At 43.9% G+C, this 20,230-nt stretch overlaps 1 protein-coding gene across 3 annotated transcripts in view; it reads right to left on the minus strand.

Moving 5' to 3' along the window:
• The window catches only part of PTPRN2 (protein tyrosine phosphatase receptor type N2), a 1,612,706-nt gene that overhangs the window by 801,100 nt on the left and 791,376 nt on the right, over nt 1-20,230 (minus strand). For all 3 annotated transcript variants that reach the window (XM_063921907.1, XM_063921908.1, XM_063921909.1), the window contains one exon: nt 11,464-11,543. In XM_063921907.1, coding sequence (XP_063777977.1) covers nt 11,464-11,543 — 80 coding nt within the window. The remainder of the gene's footprint in view (nt 1-11,463; nt 11,544-20,230) is intronic.

A 20,230-nucleotide genomic window follows, 5' to 3' on the forward strand; every position in this document is an offset into this window, starting at 1 on the left:
TCCATTGATAATTTTTGTGTGATTTTGTTGTCAGCACATTCAACTATGTAAAGAACAAAGTATTTAAAAATAATATTTCATTCATTCAGATCTAGGATGTGTTATTTTAGTGTTACCTTTATTTTTTTGAGCAGTGTATATTCATCATATTTCCATAACTTTGCATTCTTCTTCTTTTTAAAGCTTCCGCTGTAACAGTTGTTTGGGACCTCATCCACGAGATGATAAGACATAAAAATATTTATAAACAGTTTGCACATACTAACCTGAATAAGCATGGGCAAATACACTTGGTCCGCGATAAAGCCTGAGAGGGCAGGAACTACAAAGCAATAATAAATGTGCTGATATAGAACAAAAATGTGTTCTGATCATTTTAAAAATTTAAAATATGTTTACAGTAATAAAGGACAGTATGGTGGCAAAGAAAGGACAACCAGTCTTTCAGATCGTCACTAACAAACACATCGCAGGTGGATACCGGCCCAGGTGCTCCAAAACAATATCAGTAACTCCAATAAAAAAGGTGTTAATCCCTAATATGACTTTGTCACACGTTCGGGTGATGATGTTGTCCCCGTTATCATGGTCCAGCCACATAACCAGTCAACGAAGGTTATGCTATGTAATGTCCAACAATATAGGATGGAGTTACTTCGCCAACTATCCGATCACCTTGTGTATCGTAAATTGGATGATGATTTTAAAAAGGAACTTGATGGGATTCTGGATAAGGCAGTGAGAAATGGCCTTTTGCCTGCAAAAACAGGTTTGGCATTGAAGCAAACATACCCTGTGGTTCCTATTCTGTACTCATTGCCGGAGATCCATAAGAACTGTGAGGCAAATTATCTCGGCTCGCAATTCACTATACCAACCAATTTCCAAATTTCTGGATTATTATTTGCAGCCATTACTGCAGGTAGAGGCATCTTTTCTTAATGATACAACATCCCTACTGCTTTCACTGGAGGATCTCCATCTACCTTCATGTCAATTGGTTCTTGGAACTATTGATGTAGTAAGCTTGTATACAAGCATTCCACATCATGAGGGGTTAGCTGCTATGCCTGAATTTTTAAGTACCAATGATAACTATAAAGGTCCAGAGACACAACTGTTCCTGGAATTGTTGGAGAATACCCTTCACACGGAACTATTTCTTTTTTGATGGAGCATATTTTCTCCAATTTTTGGGATGCGCTATGGGACCTAACGTAGTGCCGGCCTTCGCAAACATATACATGTTCTTTGTTGAGAAGCAACTTTTTCTTCATAATAATAACTTTGCGAAGAATCTCGTCTTTTACAAGAGATACATAGACGATATATATGTGATTTGGTCGGGTTCGATGGATGCTTTTGAAATCGCCATGGACGAGCTTAATTCCATGCATGAGCACATCAAATTTACATACACAAGCAGTGAGTCGCAGATACACTATTTAGATGTGCTAATCATGTGGGATGGATGTAAACTCATAACCAGCATCTTCAATACACCGACGGATAGGAATAGATTGCTGCAAGTCACTACCTTGCATCTGGATCCATTAAAAAAAGGCCTGCCTTTTTCTCAGCTGATGCAAGTACATCAGATTGTAAATGATGAGATGGAAACAGACAGATGGATTGCATGATTGAGAAATTTCTGGCAAGAGGTTATAATAGACGTGATCTCCAAAAAGTCAAGGATAAAGCGTTGGCTGTACCAAGAGAGATGGTTTTGCAACAAAAACGGAAGCAGAATTTAAGTACTACAATTCTCTTTGTGAATAATTTTACGACTGGCTCAAATACTATTAATAAATATGCCAGAAAATTGTGGGTAGTTGTCAGCACAGACAATAGCACTAAGGCTATTAAGAATAAGCAACTTACCTTTGGATACCGCAGAGGAAAAAACTTACATGACTGGGTGGTCCATAATGACATCTCACCTTTTAATCAAGAAGGTCCTGTTGAACACTGGCCCTATGATTGCTCATCCTCATTCAGAAAAATGACTACGTATTAGATATGTTCTAACCTGCACAAGTAGATTTGTAATTTATGCAATTAGATGCCCTTGTGGCCTAATATATATAGGAAAAACAACGTGCCAGTTTCGTGAGAGAATCACGCAACATAGATCTGCAATAAAACTAGCTATTAATGGAAAAGATTCTGAGCAACCTGTGACTAGGCATTTTCTAGACCATCATCACCCCTTGGCTACCCTCTGTTATAAAGTGATAGATCATGTTCCGCCAACAAAGAGAGGTGGGGACAGGGATCACATGTTGCTGCAGAAGGGAGTCCAGGTAGATCCCCTTTATGATCACTGTGGCTCCGGCTGGACTTAATGACCTGTTTTTTATAATCTGTATCTTATGCAGTATGTATTATCCATTGTTGATAACTTGTCTCTTTAAGTTGTATCTCTAGACAGGATGTAATAACCACTTATGTTGTGGTAATACACTCTACCTTTTTTTCCGTAGACTGGGTGTTTATCTTGAATGGTTTTTAATTATGTGTTTTTTCTATGTGCTTTCCTGTCCGGGTGTCTTTTTGATATGCTATTAGCTTTATTGCTTTAGGGGCCGTAATTTTTGCACAACACTCCACATATGTAATAACTAATAGCATGGTGGTTGCCATGGTGATAACTGTGCGGTCTCTCCGAGGCGTGGTGGCATCATTAAGGTGCGTCCGGGAGACATGCTGCAGTGATGTCTGCCGGCATGGTGATTGAGACGCACAGGGTTACCATGGTAACCCGTACTTCTGTATACCCCATAATGATGAGTCAGGGTAATCCCGCTTATAATGAGTCTTTGATACAGCATAATGTTTTTGTATTGAGTGTGTTTGCGGTCTCGGTTTTCAAGCTGACCATTTGTAATGGTCCGGCTTATCTTTATGACATCACCGGACACCGTGACAGGAAATTGGACCATTATTGTTTGCACATGTGGGGGTTTGTGGGCTGTCTATTTAAGGTGGGTATTTTGTTTGTTTGATATCTTTGAGAAAGGTCTAATAAAGGACCGAAACATCAGATCTACACTGTTTGTGGTTGAATTTTACTACAAGTCCAAGGAGTGCCTCTGCTCCTTTTGTGATATATAGATAGATAGATAGATAGATAGATAGATAGATAGATAGATAGATAGACACAATGATATACATATGATTGAAATGTTGTCATTGTCATTTACAGGTCTCTTGTGATGAAAAACATGACAATTCCTAATTAGTAAATGCTTTTTAAGAAAGAACACGGAGGACATTGCTATATGCCGGCAGTGTCATAAACCTCTTGGCTCTGCAGGCTTAGGCTCCTATCAGGCACACAAAGGGTTAGTGAATTTATTGAGAGGGGTTAAAGGAATAGTCATCGGAATGTGATTGGAAGTGGCTGTAGAGGAGGAGATAGGATATAAAGAGGTAGGGAAGTTTCTAGAAGGATCAGCCTCTTTTGGGACGTTGGAAAGAGAAGTACAGTGTGCTCAGCACATATACAATTCACTTATATTGTCTTTTATATTCTCTTCACTCTTCTATAACTACTACTATTCTGCTTTGCTCTTCTACTCTATTTCTATATTTTTCTTCCTATTCTATATTCCTTTCTCTTCCTGTATTCCTTAATAAATATCTCCCCCCCCTAACTGTTTTTATGGAGCCCCTCACTGGGAACACTGCCAGGCCGCGCAGAGCGGTTAATGCACCCGCTCGTTACCTCTCGTCCCCCGGACGGGATCCGGCGTCAGGCGGCGGGGCAGTGGACGGGTCACCATGACAGGAAATTGGACCATTATTGTTTGCACATGTGGGGGTTTGTGGGCTGTCTATTTAAGGTGGGTATTTTGTTTGTTTGATATCTTTGAGAAAGGTCTAATAAAGGATCGAAACATCAGATCTACACTGTTTGTGGTTGAATTTTACTACAAGTCCAAGGAGTGCCTCTGCTCCTTTTGTGATATATAGATAGATAGATAGATAGATAGATAGATAGATAGATAGATAGATAGATAGATAGATAGATAGATAGATAGATAGATAGATAGAGATATACACAATGATATACATATGAATGAAATGTTGTCATTTACAGGTCTCTTGTGATGAAAAACATGACAATTCCTAATTAGTAAATGCTTTTTAAGAATATCTTCAACATGTAGAATTATCACGTTATCCGATTACAGTGCATGTGTATCACATCCGTGTTAGTATATGGTGCACTCTGTACCTGTCTCCTTATGCATGGGATTACATTGGCGCATCCTCTAGTATTCATCCCCTAGTGTCCAGTGTCCCTGGGAGGTGGAGTTAGTATAGTGAGCTCCTCCATCTTAGAGAGTGAGAGTACAGCGCTGGATCTCAGAGCAAGTGAGAGCTGAGAGAGGCTTGCAGCATTCCTCCGCATCCTGCATGTACTGCGCCTCCGGAGCTAATACAGAGCCGCGCAGTGCATCGTTTCTTCTTCATAGCGGGAGTCAGACTGTACGACCGTGCAGTCCTCCATCCCTTACCACCGAAGCCACCCCCGCAGTAATAACGCAGCCACATCAGGATACTGATAAGTACCACCAATACCTGTGTTAGCCTGTATGTTATTACAAACCAATTGCATACTATTGCTGCATACTCAAATCACCTGTGTGTATTACTAATAAACCCAATTGCTATTAAGTCATTAGTGTGTGGACTAACGTCACTGCACCAAGTACCACAATACTCTGCCAACAATCCGTCACATGTAAAACAAGACAGATTTTGAATATATTCAACACATTTCCGTAACCTTGCATTATTATTCTTTTTAAAGCTTCCGCTGGAACAATTGATTGGGACCTCATCCGGGAGAAAAAGAAGACAAAAAATATTTATAAACAGTTTGGACATACTAATACTAACCCGAATAAGCATGGGCATATTCACTTGGTTCACTATAAAGCCGAATTGATGCCCTGAGAGGGCAGGAACTACAAAGCACTAATATTATTATGAATTATTTAAATTATTAATTCTAACAAAAAATAAGGAATTAAAATTGCGTATAAGCATCGTCAATTATTAACTAGAGCACTAATAATATTGAACTTACACTGGAACCTGGGAAATTCCTATTGCGAGGAGATTCCTTCTATATGGTGTACTCCTCTGCCCCGGCCCTCCATATGTAAAAGGAGCACCTGCTTTATGATTTGATGACTGATTCAACATCTTTCTGTTGCTGACCCAGCTGGCATTGTATCAGATGCTTCTCTCCAGCCTCTGCCGTGTGGTCTATGTCAATCTAATAATGACTTCCCTGGCCTTGCAGCTAAAACCTGGAGACTGCAGAGCATCTGAGTGACTCCTCTAGATGGGAAATTAGGTTATTTTAGGCAGGAATCAACAGCGGTATCAGCGCTGTTTAACCTGTACCTGGGTTACTGTGACTGGCACTCTTGACTCATAAAATGATAAAAATATTGATAATAGTTTCTCTTTATGGAGACAGGTTAAAAGAATCTGGTTATTATGGTTAATTTTATCCAAGTAGCTAAATTTTCCTGACCATGTCATCATGGTGACTAATACAATGTGTACTGCACTGCACCCTACCCATCTAATAATTATTTCCATCTTCCAAAGCTCACAATTATTATCCTGCAATACTGTCTGCCTGAATCGCATCCAGCTGAGCAGATTAGCATAGATCCCTTATACTGACAGCTGTGACCTTTTTCCAAGAAAACACTTGTCATAAAGTTAAGAGCCATTACCTGGATGCTTAGGAAGGAGGTAACTCGGTGTAGCTGTATTTTTTCTACTGTTAATAAAAAAACCTCAGTGTTCAAGCTGTCATTGTCTTCGTATAGAAAGTCAACTTTTTTTGTTATTTAGTCATGTGTCAGTGTTTTATCATGTGCCAAACTTTATAAAGATGATTCCTCAATTTAAACATCATCACCATGTAAACAAAAACTAAGCGGTGAATTTACTAAGGTGGGAGATTTTTGGAACTGGTGATGTTGCACAAAGAAGCAATCATATAAGGGGGTAAATGTATTATAGCGGCATGCATCGTGCCGCTATAGCACTTCCTGCTTCGCCTCATTACCGAGATGAAGCAGGAAGGGGGATCAACAAGATGTACTAACATCTTGTCTGCTGAAGCAGGGGAGCGAAAGCTTGTGTGCAGCCTCCTCCGTTCGGGCCCTCTACTCTCTGCCAGCAGTGCTGTAGAGTCTCTTCTGCGCATGCGCTGATCTCCGGGAAAATGGCGCGGCGGACATTTTCCAAGTGATTTCTCTACTGCGCATGCACAGAATGCCCTAAAAACGGCCGCTGCACCATTTCAACAGTGATTTGACATTGTTGCTGCCGTCAGCGTGGGACTCCAGTGGGTGAGTATTCAAAAAATGGGTGCAGCGTGTGCGGTAAGGGCCCCCCTTGGACTCAAGGGCACGCATGCACCGCACCCATTATAAACATGTCAGTGTAGGGTGTCAAAAATAGATGTTTATTTATTCACTCACTCGTAATATCATTGTTTATAGCTTTCATGTTAAAATACCAAATTTAGATTTTTTTCTTTTTTTTTCTTCTTCTCTTCTGATGCTTCATTATAACATTTGGCATTTTCTGGCAGGTTCCTGGAGATGTAATTTTGTCACAGGGAAAATCTGGTCCATCCATTATTAGTAAATACAAGTGGATCAGGACACTGAAAAGTGTAGAAACTACCTGTGATATTGGTTGTTTACGAAACCATCACGTCTTTACTTGGTGACCCCTGTCCTATCTCGTGTGATTTCAGAAAGCAGGAAAATTGCTTGGAAACTGTAAAGCAACAAACACTAGAGTCGTGAAAATTCTTTCTACAGCCCAGCAATTGTGAATGCTCCCTGACTGTATATGGGCAGAGGTGAGGAAGAACCTCTACATTGTGGCGTCAGGATGAACCGAAGCCGCTGAGCGTCGCTGCAAATTATTCTTGTAATGACAAGTCTCTGATATTGATCTTCTGGACAGGAGACTGAGTAGATTAATTGACCTATTTGTCTCCTGCCTATCCTATTACCAACGATCAATTTCAGGTTTTCCAAATTAAAATCACACAAAGAAAAGGGAATCATATTAGAAAACATCTTTAATGTACTGTAGGTAATGAAGACTCTAAAAAGCAAAATCGATTAAATACCCCTAACAATGGAAAGGCAGTCACTCACACACATCACTGGAACCATACAATGCTTTAAAGGGAAATTGTGGTGATTTTACTTTCTAGTATGGAGAGCCGTTATCAATGTAGCAATTACTGAATTTCAAGTTAACAATTTTTTGGTCTGATTATTTGGAATCCCTGTGGGCCAGATTCAGAGGAGGACGCAGTTGCAGCCAGGACTACGTCTTTTGACACAACAGCATCCGTGTCTTTATGCAAATGCCGCGACCAGCTGGCCACTGGCAGCGGCGGTATTCCATTGCCGCGCATACTAAGATGTGACAAGTGCAGTTTCACCGGTATCAGTTCAACTGTGTCTTTGGATGCAGACGCCGACTGCAACACACCGGTGAGTGGCTAACCACCCCCCTGCTACCTCCCTGAAATGCCCACCAAAATGACATGCGCCCTGTGTGTTTTTCTCCACTGTCTCTCTACAAAGGCAACTAGGTATTACTCTATGATAACTCTTATTCCTACTCATACAGTAGGGATGCGTTTGGCATCTCGGCTGTCAGGATGCCTCCGGGCATGTGACCGACGCCAGAATCCCGACGCCCCTCAGGAGACCGGTACTGGGGTGCCCATAACCAACATCCCAAAGGTGAGTGTCGGAGTGGGGTTTAGGGACCGGGGGAGTGGCTTAGGGTAAGGCACTGTTGTAGCCGACACCCGCGGAGGGTTAGGTAGTGGAGAGGACAGAGGGGTAAAATACTTACCCCCGTCCAGTGTCAGGATTCTCACTGTTGGGATGCCGCGGTCGCTCATATGACCTCCGGCATCCTGCCTGCCGGCATTTCATACCCAACCCATACAGTATATACTGTAGTAGCTTGTCTCAGGCTACACTATGTAGACTATCCATTAATGTATGCTATGTTACACACCAAAGAGGATGGAGGAGAATAGAAGCAGTACGCTATATAGTTTCAATGCAAAATGTTATTTGCACAAAATACTGTAAAGGTTATGTTTGAATATATAGCTACATAGTACAATTTTAACTATATTTAGCTAAGTTGCTTGATTTTGTTACAGGTGTTATATTACATTTACAGGCATAAAGGCTTATGTTAAATTCAACACATATAACTAAACTCTAAAAGGCTGCACGAATATGTGTGTGTGTGTGTGTGTGTGTGTGTGTGTGTGTGTGTGTGTGTATGTATGTATGTATATATATATATATATATATATATATATATACATATATACAAGTCCCAGTGTCCGGCTCTCTCCTAATGCTGATATGCTGCGCCGGGTGCCCGCATGTACAATCAAATCCACAGCTATACAAATTTGCAGCACTCCTGGCGTCTTGAATAACCACTCTTACAGCACAATGAAGGTACAACGTTTCAGTGCCCTTTATTGTGGCACTTTCGTCAGGTATCCATACCTGACGAAAGTGCCACAATAAAGGGCACTGAAACGTTGTACCTTCATTGTGCTGTAAGAGTGGTTATTCAAGACGCCAGGAGTACTGTATATTTGTATAGCTGTATATATATATATATATATATATATATATATATATAGTATTTACTGTACACCCCATGAATCGGAGGCATCTAGTGTTCACCTCGGCTCAATACTAGCCGCATGTATATTGTACTTGCCCTCTGCTACGCTTACACCCAACCAGGTCATAAGCGCAAGAGTATTTATCTTTAAGACTTCTTTTGATAGCAATATACAAATTGGCTGTAAGGTTTAATTTAAATAAAAATAAATCACTCTATAATACAGCAGGATTGGTCTTCCTTCTTGGATTAGAGTAGCAAAGAGTTCATGAAAAAAATGCACCCACAAAGCCCTGTAATTAATATACGCATGACCAATAATAAAAGCACAAGCATCAGAAGTAAAACTACATTCAGCCAAACAGAAGTGGCTACCTAATGCTGGTGACCATCATGGCCAGTGTGTATGTGCACCTGCCGTCAGGCAGCAACAAGTATTAGGAAAAGTGCGGGTCATTCTGAGTTGATCGTAGCTGTGCTAAATTTAGCACAGCTACGATCTTCTTCCCTGACATGCGGGGGGACGCCCAGCACAGGGCTAGCCCGCCCCGTATGTCTGTCCAGCCCCCCCTCGCAGAAGTGCAAAGGCATCGCACAGCGGCGATGCCTTTGCACTTCAAGAGTAGCTCCCGGCCAGCACAGCTTAAGTGTACGTCCAACCAAAGGGGTGTAGTACGGTATGCCGGCTCTCGGGCTCCCGGCGACCAGCATACCGGCGCCGGGAGCCCGACCGCCGGCATACTGACTGCTGCGGGCACACTATTTTATTCTCCCTCCAGGGGGGTCGTGGACCCCCACGAGGGAGAATAGTTGTCGGTATGCCGGGTGTCGGGATTCCGGCGCCAGAATACTGTGCGCCGGGATCCCGACATTATGCATACAGAAGACCACCCCAACCAAAGGTGTGGTGTTGATCCTGTAACACTAATTGATATTTACATTAAGTTTAATTTATAGTTTTTTTTTTTTTTTGTACTTTGTCTTATATCTATACCAATACCAGACCTCTCAACCATCTGGTCTCAGGTGGAACAGTCCCACTTTTCAGGCAGCGTCCCAATGTCTCAGCCACGGACCGCAGTGTCCAGGGCAAAAAGACCAGGAGGTAACCTGCTGTTCCACATGACATTTAGGGACAGACGTAATGTATTAAGCCTGGAGAAGTGATAAAGTGGAAGGTGATAATGCACCAGCCAGTCAGCTCCTGTTATTTTTCATACCCAGCCTGTAACTTGACAGTTAGGAGCTGATTGGCTGGTGCATTATCACCTTCCACTTTATCACTTTTCCAGTCTTAATACATCTGCCCCAATAACTGTAAAGGATGAGAAGCTGGGGGCAGCCCAGCACCGCGGGAAGTGTTGGGCATGCCCTAAGAATAAGGAAATATGGCATCAGACTGTGCCCATATGGAAGGAGGTCACAACAACATTTAGTTTGCCCCATTGGTGCGCACAAATAAGACAACTGCTCCCCTCCAAAATATTGTGAGGTGTGTACCAATAAATACTGTAATGTATGCTAAACAATTCATAACAAATAGGAGAATAAGGAATTGCATAACTGAAATTTTTTTTTATATTGAAATCAACGCAATATAGTACTATGTAATATTCATTTTAAGTTTAAGTTCTGTAGCTACTAAATCCAAAAATCTAAATTTTATTTAGATATGTATTATCTGCACATCTCTTGTATTACCTATTTTAGTAATTTGCTTTGAATTAATTCTTGTCGTTTATTGAATTCCTGGCGTTAGTTAAGATGTAGCTAATGAATCAGGCGGAATATTCTTTCAGTTTGCTGAAATGGGTTCTTCTATATATAATAATCTGTAATTTGCTGCATAGTGCCCCCACTATACAATACTTCACTTAGCAAAACAGAGCACTTACACAACCAAACATGGTTATAATGCAGAGGAGTGTAATAGATCAAAATGTAGTCGAAAAAGATTGAATACAAAAATGACATAAAACATTTAATATCGCAAACAAGAAAATCAGATCATTTCTTTTATGTAATTATTACAAAAATGAATTTCATGCAGTACTGTCATATAAGAGAGACAAAAGTTCACAGTTCAGCAAAATGTCACCAGACTATTCAGCCCAAACACTGATCGGCTAAACAAGTCAGCTTTTACAACCACGGGTGCGCCCACACTGGAAAACAAATCCTGTTACTCTAAACTCTGGCCAAGCAGCAGGATCGGGAAGTGCATAATGCACATTTGAAGACAAGCTACTCATCTCTAGAAAAGCTGGAAGTCATGCAAGATATGGTAATGGGATGAAGTTACAATGCAGGCTGTCGGGATCCAGGCATCCAGGAGACAACGACGGAATCCTGACAGTCGACATTATACCGGCGGCCAGAATCCCAACACCCACCGGGAACTCCCACTCGGTTGGAGGACCCACCAACCGAGTGGGAGTTCTGGGTGGGTGTTGGGAGTAGAACCTGTCACTCACCACCGGGCCTGGAGCGTGGCGAGCGCAGTGAGCCTGCAAGAAGACTGGCGACCTCGCTGTTAGGATTCCGGGAGACTGGATGCCGCTGTCGCTATACTAACAGCTGGCAACCCGTCTGCTGGTATTTTATACCGGATCCATGGTAATACGGCTATGGAATTTTGAACTCATTTATTTTAAGTTAACTTTAGAAAAAATACATGTGAGCACCTGTGTTTGGCACAATCATTACTAACAAAATAAAGATAATTAACTGTACCTGCTGCATTTGCCACATCTTCTATCGTTATATTCCGGAAACTGGAACCCACTTGAAACACGACAGCTGATCCTGACACACTGCAATAGTTAAAAGAAAACAAATTAACACATTTACAAACGTGAGAGCCATAAAACACAGAGCAATTCTCCAATGTACAAATAATATACAGATGATGCAGAATATTTAATCAAGGCTGACCCCAGACTTTCGTGCAAAAGTCACCCGTTGCCAGCTTAGCATGCCACCGTTGTTCATGCTACTCTTTCATACCTATGGTTATGTTATTTATGCAGAAAAAGAAATGTTTGAAATATTGCATATTATTTTAATATGTAAAATGATACGAACCAGTTTTATATTTTTTGCATTCATAAACATTGGTAGTAGGAACTAGGTAATGAGGGGATGAACGGCAGGACAGGGGAATTGGTGGGGAATGACATGCAGATGATAATTAATGGCCCTATTTATCAAACTAATTCTAGCCTTAAAACATGTGGAAACGGCTGTGTCAGCATGTATAAAGTAGAATGAAGTAGCAATCCTATTTACAAATGGTAGAAAGCGGTAAATATTGCGCTCCTCATTTCAGATCAGCTCACAGCAGCCACCCCTTAAGTTTTCTATGCGCAGTGTCGGACTGGGGCATGCAGGGCCCACCGGGGAAATGCAGTGGTAGGGGCCCATGTTAGGGGTGTGGCCAGTCTGCAGTGGGGGTGTGACCTGCCACCTCATTGGTTTGACTAACCATTAGAGAGTGCAACGTCTGGGGCCCTTCAAATATATATATGCAGTAAATTCAGCATGCATGATAATGTACCAAATTAATAACAGATTAATAACAGCAATGCACTGTAGAAAATACACCACAGTCCAGTATAAGGTAACATATGTATAATGTATAATTCAAGTGCACAGTCTGGAACCTGATCCATAGAGCATAGGTGGGCCCCCAGGCAGTGGGGCCCACCGGTAGTTTCCCCTGTACCCCTGTGGGCCAGTCCGACCCTGTCTATGGGGACATTGTTACTGGGGCTACAGTATTTGACAAGTAAGTGTTAGGCTGCTTACTCCTATGGGGCAGCCTATCCAGAGCGGGATTCTCTGATCTCTCCCCGATTGGCTACAGCTGTTCACGATGCCCAATGCAGGGATTTAACCTTTTACTAATCTGTGCCTGCTTTACGGTAACTGGCCCTTTATCAGCTACCCCAAAATATCATTTCAATAACAAATGTACGTCTTTTGGTACAGGATGGCAAATAGTCATAAATAGACCCCTAAGTGAATGTAGGAAATCTAATTAAATAAAAAGTCATCATCAAGTAGATAATAAATGAAGAAAAGTAAGTTTAGTACGGGGGAATTCAATTAGCTGCGGTAATTTACGGCCGCCGGCAGCCACACTATTATCTGTAAAAAATTCAGGCTCCGAAAAAAAATGCATGATAATTAGCTTTCTTTTCGTGATCGCTGCAGTGAAAACATATAGGTATGTCAACTTATCATGGATTCTAGGTGTTTTCACCTGAAAATAGAAAAAATTTTGGCTGCAAAAAACACGCATTAATTGAATTGCCTGGAAAAAAAAATAGCTTAAAAAATTAAATATAAAAAATTTATGATAAACTACTGTATATTCTACGGCAGTATATTCCGCCAGATTTGAGAGATGAAAACTGTCTCTAAAGTTAGCCAAAATAAATAATGGGAAGCTAGATGGGAAGAAAAAAATAAGATTTTGATAACCTACCGGTAAATCCTTTTCTCCTAGTCCGTAGAGTATGCTGGGGACGACATCAAGACCATGGGGGTATAGACGGGATCCGCAGGAGACATGGGCACTCCAAAGAACTGGCTCCTCCCTCTATGCCCCTCCTCCAGACCTCAGTTGTAGGAACTGTGCCCAGGGAGACTGACATTTAGAGGAAAGGAATTACTTAACTAGTGGTGAGATATCTACCAACTCACACCCTCAACCATGCCACACACATGGCATTCAACATAACAACACACGCCAACAGGCATGAACTAATAGCAGCAACATGCTGAAACCAAGATAACACAACTTGTGTAACTGTAATAACTAAACTGCAGGTAAAGTACGCACTGGGACGGGCGCCCAGCATCCTCTACGGACCAGGAGAAAAGGATTTACCGGTAGGTTATCAAAATCCTATTTTCTCATACGTCCTAGAGGATGCTGGGGACGACATCAAGACCATGGGGTCTATACCAAAGCTCCAGTACGGGCGGGAGAGTGCGGATGACCCTGCAGCACCGATTGGCCAAACTTTAGGTCCTCATCGGCCAAGGTGTCAAACTTGTAGAACTTAGCAAATGTGTTTGACCCTGACCAAATAGCTGCTCAGCAAAGTTGTAATGCCGAGACCCCCCGGGCAGCCGACCACGATGAGCCCACCTTCCTAGTGAAGTAGGCCTTTACCGACGTCGATAACGGCAATCCAGCCGTAGTATGAGCTTGCTGAATGGTATTTCTAATCCAACGTGCAATAGTCTGCTTGGAAGCAGGACAGCCAATCTTGTTGTGATCATACAGGACAAACAGAGTCTCTGTTTTCCGTATACGAGCTGTTCTAGCAACATAGATTTTCAAAGTTCTAACCACATCTAGAGACTTTGAACCAGTGAATGTGTCAGTAACTACAATAGGTTGGTTTATGTGAAAAGCAGAAACCACCTTTGGAAGAAAATGTTGGCAAGTTCGCAACTCTGCCTTATCTTCATGGAAAATCAGGTAAGGGCTCTTGTGAGACAAGGCCCCCAATTCCGACACCCGCCTTGCGGATGCCAATCCAAAAAGCATCACCACTTTCCAAGTGAGAAACTTCAACTCTATCTTTTGTAGAGGCTTAAACCAATCGGATTGAAGGAACTGCAATACCACGTTAAGGTCCCATGGTGCCAATGGAGGCATGAATGGAGGCTGGATGTGCAGAACCCCTTTCACGAAGGTCTGAACCTCTGGAAGAGAGGCCAATTGTTTTTGGAAGAACACTGACAAGGCCAAAATCTGGACCTTGATTGATCCCAATCGTAGGCCCGTCTCCACACCATCCTGCAAAAAATTGAGAAAACGTCCTAAGTGAAACTCTTCCGTAGGAGCTTACTTGGATTCACACCAAGACACATATTTTCTCTAAATACGGTGGTAATGTTTTGACGTTACTCCCTTTCTGGCCTGAATAAGGGTGGGGATGACCTCCTTAGGAATACCCTTCCTGGCTAGGATACGGCGCTCAACAGCCATGCCGTCAAACGTAGCCGCGGTAAGTTTTGGTACACACACGGCCCCAGCTGCAGCAGGTCCTCCCGAGGAGGAAGAGGCCGAGGATCTCCTATGAGTAACTGCTGAAGATCTGGGTACCAAGCCCTTCTTGGCCAGTCTGGGGCAATGAAGATTGCTCGAACCCTTGTCTTTCTTATGATCCTGAGTACTTTTGGGATCAGCGGAAGTGGAGGGAAAACATACACTGATTCCATCTTGAACTTGAACCTTTTCAGGAAGAAATTCAGATCTTTTAGATTTAGGATCGGTCTGACCGAGCCGTCCGGCTTCGGAACAACAAAGAGGCTTGAATAAAAACCCCGCCCTTGTTGTGACAAGGACTATAACCTGGTCTTGACATAATTTTTGGATTGCCGCTGTTACTGCTTCTCTCTCTGGCGGAGAAGCTGGCGAGGTCGATTTGAAAAATCGGCATGGGGGAACGTCTTGAAACTCTAGTTTGTATCCCTGGGATACTATTTGCAACACCCAGGGATCCAGGCCAGACAGAATCCAATCCTGGCTGAAGAGTTTGAGACATGCCCCCACCCGAGCGGCCTCCCATAAGGGAGTTCCAGCGTCATGCTGGGGATTTTGCAGAATTAGGGGTAGACTTCTGCTCTTGGGAACCTGGAGCCAGTGTGGGCTTCTTTCCCCTTCCCCTACCTGCAAAGAAGGAGGAACCTCTCGCCTTTTTGTATTTATTGGGCCGAAAGGACTGCATTTGTGGGTGATAGGTCTTTTTTGCCGGTGCAGGCGCAGAGGGCAAAAATGTTGACTTACATGCGGTAGCCGCCGAGACTAACGCATCCAGGCCATCGCCAAATAAGGCCTCACCTTTATATGGGAGAGCCTTCATGTTTCTTTTGGAATCTGCATCCGCGTTCCACTGGCGTATCCATAACGCCCGCCTAGCCGATACTGCCATGGTAGCGGCTTGTGAACTCAAGAGTCCAATATCCTTCATTGCTTCCAGCATGTAGGCGGCAGCGTCCTTGATATTCCCTAACTTAAGGAGTATCTCATCTTTATCAATCGTGTCAATTTCTGATGACACGCTTTCTGACCATTTTTTCAATAGCGCGACTCACCCATGCGCAGGCAATAGTGGGCCTGAGCAGTGTACCATTGGTAACATAAATGGATTTCAATGTCGTTTCCATTTTGCGGCCTGCCGGCTCTTTAAGAGAAGCCGTGCCAGGAGCAGGGAGAATTACCTTCTTTGTCAACCTGGAAAGTGCACTGTCTAACACAGGGGGTGACTCCCATTTTTTCCTGTCTTCAACCGGGAAAGGATAAGCTATGTGAATCCTTTTGGGAATACGAAATTTTTTATCAGGATTCACTCACATCCCTTCAAACAGAGCATTTAGTTCGTGTGAAGGAGGGAACGTGACTTTGGATTTCTTTTCCTTACATAAATAAGCTTTCTCCTGAGGTACAGGTGTGCTTTCTGTAACCTCCAACACGTCCCTTATAGCCACAATCATATATTGTATACTTTTTGCCAATTTATGATCTATCTCTCTGGATTCACTATTGTCGACACAAGAATCAGAATCCGTGTCGGTATCAGTGTTTACAACATTTGCAAATGGTCTCTTATGTGACCGAGACGGGCCGCCCGCATAAGGAATAACAGCATCCTGAAAAATCACATCTTCCACAGATTTTCTCCAGCATGCAGCCTTAGATTCAGACTTATCTAATCTATGGTTAATCAGATGCATACTGTCGCGTAGCTCTTTCACCCATGCAGGCTCTTGGTGTGCCGGTGGCGCCACCACATTACAACTCTGTGTCCCTAAAATGGCTTCCTCCGGGGAGGAACTCCCTGCCTCAGACATGCCTCACACGTGTACACCACACTCACAGACACACTGGGACTTATTTTGGGGACAGACCCACAGTAAAATCTGTCAGAGGGACATAGGATAGGAGCAGCCAGTTCACAAACCCAGCGCCAATATTGCCTGTGAACACAGTATGTCCACAGCCCAAAAGCGCTTTTAAATAGTAATATACACTATCAAATGCACCACAGTCGCTTTGTGCCCCCCTTTATAGCACCCTGTACTTGTCAGAAGTGGAGGAGAGGACCAGCGTGTTCTCTGCAGCCTGAGGAGAGAGAGAAAATGGTGCTGAGTAGTGTGCTGGCTGCCTGAGGAAGAAGCTCCGCCCCTCAGTATCCATGACAATATTTATACTGGCGGGGGTAGGGCTGTGCCAGCAGCATCTTGTGCCCCCTTTTAGCCAGTTTGCAATGGCGCACTGCGCTCCCGCCAGCAGCGCTGCACCTCAGCCGTCACTTACTTGATTGAAGATCATTCTTCTCATACTCACCTGTCTTCTGACTTCTGGCTCTGTGAGGGGGGTGACAGCGTGGTGTGGGAGTGAGCATCTAGACACGGCTAGCGTTCAGTTCCCTTCAGGAGCTAATGGTGTCCTGTTAGCCAGAAACAGAGCCATGAAACTCTGAGGAAGTTGGTTCTGCTTCTGCCCCCTCAGTCCCACGAAGCAGGGAGTCTGATGCCAGCAGATCTCCCTGAAAATAAAAAACCTAACATAAGTCTTTTCAGAGAAACTCAGTCGAGCTCCTCAGAGTGCATCCAGTCGACCTGGGCACATTTCTAAAACTGAGGTCTGGAGGAGGGGCATAGAGGGAGGAGCCAGTTCACACCCAATAAAAAGTCTTTGGAGTGCCCATGTCTCCTGCGGATCCCGTCTATACCCCATGGTCTTGATGTCATCCCCAGCATCCTCTAGGACGTATGAGAAATATATCTGTACATTTACACCATTAGTCTCAGTGTTAATAACCAGTGGTATACTAGCAAACCAGGCTGTGCAGGGCATGCATCCACCGAAAGGCACTTTAAAAGAGGAGGGGGCCATGTGCAGGCTCCGATTGGGCCCCCTCTGCTCCAGTGGTGCAGCAGACTCTGGTATTGTACCAGAGTCTACTGCACAGGTCTTCAGGGACATGACACCTGCGCCGCATTTACGGGGACATCTCTAGTGCACATGCCCGAATCACCGGAAAATTCCCATGATAGTCATTTTCCAAGTGATTTCTGCAGCTTCACAGACATCGCCCACCCAACGTATCGGTAAGAATAATTATATGGGTGCAGGGTATGCGGTATGTGGGCCCCCATGGACCCAGGGGGTCAGTGTGCACACCACACCTTGCACCTATTATAGATACGCCAGTGCATCCACCATTCTCCACTACTGCCACTGTTCTGAAGAATAAATGGAGCAGAGCAAATCACTAGTGTCAGCCAGAGAATAGTTTAAAAAATAGGATTTTGATAATCCTTTTCTCCTAGTCCGTAGAGGATGCTGGGGACGACATCAAGACCATGGGGTATAGACGGGATCCGCAGGAGACATGGGCACTCTAAATACTTTTCATTGGGTGTGAACTGGCTCCTCCCTCTATGCCCCTCCTCCAGACCTCAGTTGTAGGAACTGTGCCCAGGGAGACTGACATTTCGAGGAAAGGAATTACTTAACTAGTGGTGAGATATCTACCAACTCACACCCTCAACCATGCCGCACACATGGCATTCAACATAACACACGCCAACAGGCATGAACTAATTGCAGCAACATGCTGAAACCAAGATAACACAACTTGTGTAACTGTAATAACTAAACTGCAGGTAAAGTACGCACTGGGACGGGCGCCCAGCATCCTCTACGGACTAGGAGAAAAGGATTTACCGGTAGGTAATCAAAATTCTATTTTCTCATACGTCCTAGAGGATGCTGGGGACGACATCAAGACCATGGGGTCTATACCAAAGCTTCAGTACGGGTGGGAGAGTGCGGGTGACCCTGCATCACCGATTGACCAAACTTTAGGTCCTCATCGGCCAAGGTGTCAAACTTGTAGAACTCAGCAAATGTGTTTGACCCTGACCAAGTAGCTGCTCTGCAAAGTTGTAATGCCGAGATCCCCCGGGCAGCCAACCAGGATGAGCCCTCCTGCCTAGTGAAAGATATTCAAAGCTCTAACCACATCTAGAGACTTCGAATCAGTGAATGTGTCAGTAACTACTGGCACCACAATAGGTTGTTTTATGTGAAAAGCAGAAACCACCTTTGGATGAAAATGTTGGCGAGTTCGCAACTCTGCCTTATCTTCATGGAAAATCAGGTAAGGGCTCTTGTGAGACAAGGCCTCCAATTCAGAAACCCGCCTTGCGGATGCCAATGCCAAAAGCATCACCACATTCCAAGTGAGAAACCTCAACTCTATCTTTTGTAGAGGCTCAAACCAATCCGATTGAAGGAACTGCAATACCACGTTAAGGTCCCATGGTGCCACTGGAGGCACGAATGGAGGCTGGATGTGCAGAACCCCTTTCACAAAGGTCTGAACCTCTGGAAGAGAGGCCAATTGTTTTTGGAAGAACACTGACAAGGCCAAAATCTGGACCTTGATTGATCCCAATGGTAGGCCCGTCTCCACACCATCCTGCAAAAAATTGAGAAAACGTCCTAAGTGAAACGCTTCCGTAGGAGCTTACTTGGATTCACACCAAGACACATATTTTCTCCAAATACGGTGGTAATGTTTTGACATTACTCCCTTTCTGGCCTGAATAAGGGTGGGGATGACCTCCTTAGGAATACCCTTCCTGGCTAGGATACGGCACTCAACAGCCATGCCGTCAAACGTAGCCGCGGTAAGTCTTGGTACACACACGGCCCCAGCTGCAGCAGGTCCTCCCGAGGAGGAAGAGGCCGAGGATCTCCTATGAGTAACTGCTGAAGATCTGGGTACCAAGCCCTTCTTGGCCAGTCTGGGGCAATGAAGATTGCTCGAACCCTTGTCTTTCTTATGATCCTGAGTGCTTTTGGGATCAGCGGAAGTGGAGGGAAAACATACACTGACAGAAACACCCACTGGGTCACCAGTGCATCCACTGCTACTGCTTGAGGGTCTCTCGACCTGGAACAGTATCTCTGAAGCTTCTTGTTGAGACAAGACGCCATCATGTCTATTTGAGGAACTCCCCAAAGGCTTGTCACCTCTGCGAAGACTTCTTGGTGGAGGCCCCACTCTCCTGGATGGAGATCGTGTCTGCTGAGGAAGTCTGCTTCCCAGTTGTCTACTCCCGGAATGAATATTGCCGACAGAGTTTGTAGATGTTTTTCTGCCTAGTGGAGGATTTTTGTCGCCTCTGCCATAGCCGCTCTGCTTTTCGTTCCGCCCTGCCTGTTTATGTATGCGACTGCTGTTACATTGTCCGCCTGGATCTGCACGGGACGGTCTTGAAGAAGATGTACCGCTTGTTGAAGGCCGTTGTAAATGGCTCTTAGCTCCAGAACGTTTATGTGAAGGCAGGCTACCTGTTGTGACCAACGTCCCTGGAAGTTTTCTCCCTGAGAGACTGCGCCCCAGCCTCGGAGACTTGCATCCGTGGTTATTAGGACCCAGTCCTGAATCCCGAACCTGCGTCC

Source organism: Pseudophryne corroboree, chromosome 5, assembly GCF_028390025.1.
Source record: "Pseudophryne corroboree isolate aPseCor3 chromosome 5, aPseCor3.hap2, whole genome shotgun sequence".
NCBI lineage: Eukaryota > Metazoa > Chordata > Amphibia > Anura > Myobatrachidae > Pseudophryne > Pseudophryne corroboree.